The sequence below is a fragment of the Triplophysa rosa genome, linkage group LG16 (genome assembly GCF_024868665.1).
Source record: "Triplophysa rosa linkage group LG16, Trosa_1v2, whole genome shotgun sequence".
NCBI classification, from domain to species: domain Eukaryota; kingdom Metazoa; phylum Chordata; class Actinopteri; order Cypriniformes; family Nemacheilidae; genus Triplophysa; species Triplophysa rosa.
The window spans coordinates 17,030,042-17,036,041 of NC_079905.1; the positions used below are offsets into that span (position 1 = coordinate 17,030,042).

At 36.8% G+C, this 6,000-nt stretch overlaps 1 protein-coding gene across 2 annotated transcripts in view; it reads left to right on the forward strand.

The window, feature by feature from the left end:
* The window catches only part of gabbr1b (gamma-aminobutyric acid (GABA) B receptor, 1b), a 122,129-nt gene extending 116,380 nt beyond the window's left edge, over nucleotides 1–5,749 (forward strand). For both annotated transcript variants that reach the window (XM_057354098.1, XM_057354099.1), the window contains 2 exons: nucleotides 1,650–1,793; nucleotides 1,910–5,749. In XM_057354098.1, the coding sequence (XP_057210081.1) occupies nucleotides 1,650–1,793; nucleotides 1,910–2,194 (429 nt within the window). In that variant the 3' untranslated portion in view covers nucleotides 2,195–5,749. The remainder of the gene's footprint in view (nucleotides 1–1,649; nucleotides 1,794–1,909) is intronic.
* Nucleotides 5,750–6,000: the final 251 nt, after the last annotated feature.

A 6,000-nucleotide genomic window follows, 5' to 3' on the forward strand; every position in this document is an offset into this window, starting at 1 on the left:
GCCACTTACCCGACAAACTTTGGCAAATCTAGTCAATTCTTTTTCTTAGAGCAACATACTGACATTACTGTATGTCACAAGAATGCAACATAGTGCTGTTAAAATGTATATCTAGGGGTATTGCACACTTTTTAACATAGTCTTTTAATATATACATATACAGAGTTTTTTGCAAAAAAACAGTTTAAAAAAAAGTTCAAATATCATGTTTTTATTGTGTTATTTAGCTGTATTTTTTGAGTTGTTATTACTTAATCAAAACAACCTAACTGTAGTTTGATTAATGTTTCTTGGAATGTAATAAAAATAACAAGATTTTTATTTAAAAAAAAAAACAGTTATCTGTTTTTGCAAATGAACTCTTCGTATATATCATTCAAAACTTTAGAGACACTTACTTGCTTATTAATATTTTTCTGTTTTTTTAGAATAATAATAAACTCATCAAAACTAGGATAATAATAACACAAATGTAATGTATTGACTAAACTAATTCCAAAAAAAAACATTGCATCTTCAGTGTAGTCAGAATAATTCAGAAATGTTCTCTTGGCATTTTAAAAGAATGTTTTAAAAACATTCAATACAATTTGAAAGATACAAATACTAAGTTCAGACATTTAAGCATACAAATCAAAATAACAAAACAATTTGCCTTAAAGGGATAGTTCATCCAAAATGAAACTTCATTCATCATTTTTTTACTCAAGTACATGACCCTTTCTTCTGCAGAACACAAAAGAAGATATTTTGAGAGATGTCTGTGTGCATACAATGAAAGTCAATGGGGTCAGAAAATCTTCTTTTGCGTTTTAGAAGAATTCATGCAGGTTTATAAAGATGAGTAAATGATGAAAGAATCTTCACTGTTGCCTAAACTATCCCTTTAGGAGCCTATGGTTACAATCACTCTGTCTGCCTCCCTAGACTTACATGTAGATCTAAAATGTGATCCTGGACCACAAAACTTCAGTAGCATGGGAAAACTTGTGGCAAAAGCCATCAAAACATCGTATGGGTCGAAATGATTGATTTTTCTTCTATGCCAAAAATCATTAGGATATTAAATAAAGATCATGTTCCATGGAGATATTTTGTAAATTTCCTACCGTAAATATATCAGAACTTTATTTTTGTGAGTGGATGGAGCAAAATCACTAACAAAAATGGCCGGGAACACGCCTGCAAACATCGCTCGCTGCTGCCCGCTCTTTGGGAATTACCCACTCAAGTTTGGTATCACTGTAAAGCTTAGAATTTCAGATTTCGGGTTCATCTGCTCTCCACAACCTCATTACAGCGGTAAGCCAACAGAGAGAGTTAAAACAAACCTGTTTCTTCTTAGCAACGGCCTGCTACAGCGCCTCTGATGAACAACTTCGAAGGCGATTTTCTCAATATTTAGATTTTTTGCACCCTCAGATTTAAAAGAGTTTTAAATAGTTATCTCAGCCAAATATTGTCCTATCCTAACAAACCATACATCAATGCAAAGCTTTCAGATGATGTATAAATCTCAATTTTGAAACATTGACCCATAAGACCCATATGATTCAATGGCCAAATGAAAAAATATATATTGTTATGAAAAAAACCTCCACCGGTGGATCAGAATTCTAAAGGAAACACTATTGTGTTTATATCTACAGATGAGGAGACTGATCACTCGTGGTGAATGGCAGTCAGACCAGCAGGAAACCATGAAGACCGGCTCATCCACAAACAACAACGATGAAGAGAAATCCCGTCAGCTGGAGAGAGAAAACAAGGAGCTGCAGAAGATCATCCAAGAGGTTCAGTGTCACATTCATGTTTATGTGATAATCTGACATTTACATTCCCTTCCTTAGTAGTTTTACATGCGCACCATATTTTAGCTTCATTCAGCTTTTTGTTTCCTCTCTGACAGAAAGAGGAACGAGTATCGGAGCTCCGAAACCAGCTGTCAGAAAGACAGGCCCTGCGCTCCAGGAGACGTCCGTCATCGGCCAATCAGAACCACAGCTCACCTCATCTTCCAACAACTCAGAAAGATCCCAAATCCCTGCTCCCCCCGCCGGGATACCCCCTTCCTGCTTCTGACAACCACTCCCTCCCTCCCACCTTCTCAAACTCATCCGTCCTGTACCAGCCCGACGGCAAGATAAACCGCAACAACTGTCACCCCAGCCGACTGCAGCTCCTTTACAAGTGAGCCCGGGGATATCAAGAGGAACCCGAGCGGGGCTAAGCCAAGTGCTAACGTGGAGACGCTACTTTACACAAAAGCTGCCCTTTTTTACCCAACGGACTGCTTTTGTTTCTTTGTTCGTTTTGTTTTCGGCACGGGAGGTTATGTTGTTGATTAGTCTTGAGAATCTGTTGTCGCTTGCATCATCCGATGTGTCACCACGTTTGAAAGCCACACATGCCGTGAGAACCGCTAGATCCATCAAATGACTAATCCTCAGCTGTTTCGACTACGAGGAATGACTTGCAAAAAAGGTCCTCACAGCACCGGTTTAAATAATAGTGGATTTTAATGGTCCAAACAAGGGTTAAAATCAACTTTTATAGGTAAATAAAGCTCATTACTTCTTCCCAGCAGCTAGTAACCTTTGTCGTCATCTGAACTTTGAGGTAGATGACCTCATGATACAAAGCAAAGACATAAACCATCTACTAAAGAAAACGTGTACTCACTTCTACATCTTGTAAAAACATGGACGTTTATCATCTGAAGTTTATGTAGGATGCCAGAAGTCCCATGCAATGGTACATAAACCATCCAAACAACGTTAAGAACCAAAATCTCTCAGTCTTGATGCAGTATTAATGTGAGATGGAGACCAGCTCATGTTGACTGACACAGTTTTTTTTGTCGCAAATATAACAGTGATTCATTTCCTCATTCACTCACGAAAAGTTTAAGACTGTGCCAATATAATCATACATTGCAAATCAAATTTCGATTTGACTTTATTGATACTTTTCACTGCAACTTTTGATCTATTCATGTGTGCATTCCTATTCACAAGATTTTAATAAAAAACAAGTAGAAACGCTGGAGTCTTTGTAACTCAGCGCCGTATTCCCTGCTTTTCTGAGTCTCAGCGCTCTACAAAAGTGAACCAAACCACATGCAATCGCACTCTTACGCGCCAGTTGTGAGACAGTCGCCGATAACCAACTTTAGTTCATTTACAGGACAAGCTGGTTGGTTTTATAAAAAGTGACTTAAAGTGAAAGTTTATATTTTATCATTGTGTTTCCCTAAGAATCCAACCCTTGACCTTGGCGTTGCAAGTGTCACGCTCGAGTTGAACTTGCTAGGACTGATTTTTCCTTTCTTTCATACAATACGTGTCCTGTTATATCCTATGGGTAATCTACAGTTGTTGCAATGTCACCATGACATCATCCGCATTAGCTGCCTGACGTGCAGCTGACATTGTTGCATACATCGCTGTGACAAACCTAGTTTATAATCTCCTTCCTGTTTTATCAACCCATTGCCCTGTTTTGAACTCACGTCTCACTTCCCTAGGGATCATGGATTCTCTTATGTATTTATTTGGTGCTCATGGCTTACAGCATGACTGTGTGTTAAAGGGATACTTCCCCCAAAAGTGAAAATGCTGTCATCATTTACTCACCTTCGAGTTGTTCCAAATGTGTATAAATCTCTTTGTTCTGATGAACACGGAGAAAGATATTTGGAAGAATGCTTATAACCAGACAGATTTTGCCCCCCATTGACTCCCACAGTATAGAAAAAATTACAATGGTAGTCAAAAGTGCCCCAGAACTGTTTGCTGTTCTACAGTCATCAAAATGTCTTCTTTTCTGTTCAACAGAACAAAAAAAAAATCATTAAGTAATTTTTCCTACAATGGGAGTCAATGTGGAGCAAGGTCTGTTTGGTTATAAGCATTCTAACGAAATAGAGTTATTTATTCCATTAAAAGACGCAGGTGCAATAAGACACATTACTCAAGCACTCTTCCATCACAGCACACACATCCAAACACAAATGTTCTCATCAGATGCTTTATATGGTCATCATCACACATCACTTCCTTTTGTTGCTGCAAACTCTCAGTTACGTTACCCTTCCATGTTTGCTTAAAAGTCCCAACTATGGTGGAGTATGTGGTTTCTGAATTGAGTCAAGGGAAACTCTTCACATTCTGTCATGAAACAATCACTTTAATACCCACCTCCTGTTTGTTTTGTTTTGTCTGTGTTCAATGTCATATTGAAAACTTTTGTCTCTATGGGTTTAACTTGGGATCCTCAAAAGGTGTACAGACGTTTCTTTGTTTCAGTTGGACTGTTATTTGTTTCACCTGCCTTTATTAAGTCAATCGAAAAGATAAAAAATCCCAACACGGGGAAAATGAGAGTATCATCGGTCTATTCATAAGTGCTTATGACATTGCACCATTTCGCATTATTGTAGTGGATATTATATTACCTCACTGCCACTGGTTATTTTTATTAAGGAAACACATATGCTTGGAATAGCATACTACGCTTAACATCTTTGCAGTATGTGTTACGTATACTGTATATATACTGTAGTATGCACTGGGTACTTTACATTGTGCTCAGTTGAATGTTCCAGTTAACTTGAAGAAATTTGATCTCTTATTTATCTAAAGTCCCCGTGAACCAGAAGTTGCGATCGTTTTTACTTCCGTATTTTGACGCATTTCCGAGTGAAATGGAATTTCGAATGACAAAAAATAGTGGGCGTGTCTGTCGTCTTTCTCTGCGATTTGATTGGATGTATAAAACAGCCATTGCATTTTGAAATGGAACTGGCAGCAGACTGACAGTTGAAGGGGAGGAGTTAACGGACGCTCCGCCCAAGCCATCTAACATACGTCATTTAAGATGGATAGTCACTACAGGATGGAAGTGCATTTTCAGATTTTAAATTAAGTTTATGAGGGCACATAATGTGTGTTTAAAATAAATTAAAAAAAAGAGAATGACCCGCATTGATACAGTATTTAAAATAAACGCTGCAATATTTCATGAAAAAATAGGCATTGTCATTTTTTATTTCACTGGGACTTTAAATATAAGACACTAATAACATTTTTTTCCCCAATTTCAATTATTTGAAAGGACTGCCAGTGACACATTTGTACTCAAACTGGGTTTAAAAGTGCACAAAACCATTTACACCATTTGCTAAATTAAGCATGCAATGCAATAAGGTCACATGACATCAGTACAGTATTAAAATGTTTAGTGTGGGATAATGCATACTCTTTACACATGCAGCATGCAGTACACTAGTATTACATTCTGAACATAAACAGCTATTAAACTGCAGTATGATGTCATTGACTTTGTGTCATATAAGCACTTGTGATTGGTTGAATGGTGCTCCTGTGATTTCCATAAACGCTGACACTAGAAGACTCTCAGGAGTCTTTGGGGTGACCAACCCCAACAAGTAATTTTACTGTAATAACATTTTATTGGTGATTTTTCGTCAAATGGTGGTGCGATAATAATCATGATAGTGATGCCCATGCAGACGATATGCACAATTGTTAATTGTGTAAATGCTAAATGTACATGATAAATGTATTCTCTTGCACATAAAGTATAAAATAAATCTACAGTCAAAGGTATTCGTATGTGGTATTGAAAATATATTTGTATTTGTACTACGATAGATTCTGTACAACACAATTGGACTGGTGTCTATGGTGAAATAAAGACTATTGTTTTGCTACAATTTTTAAAACTGTTCCTCTATTTGGTGTTTGTGTGTGTGTGTTTTACATTACATTTTACAGGATAAACTAATAATAATAATGTTAACACTTTACAAAAAGGTATAAGGTTGTATTTGGTAACGTTAGTTAATGCATTAGTAAATGCTGTCATAATTATAACCCTGGTGATTATTTTAGGTAAATTTTTGAAACTTTTTCTTCATAGATATCAATAAAACATTAAACAAATCCACCATTATAGCCCAGAAGTGGAGTCACAACA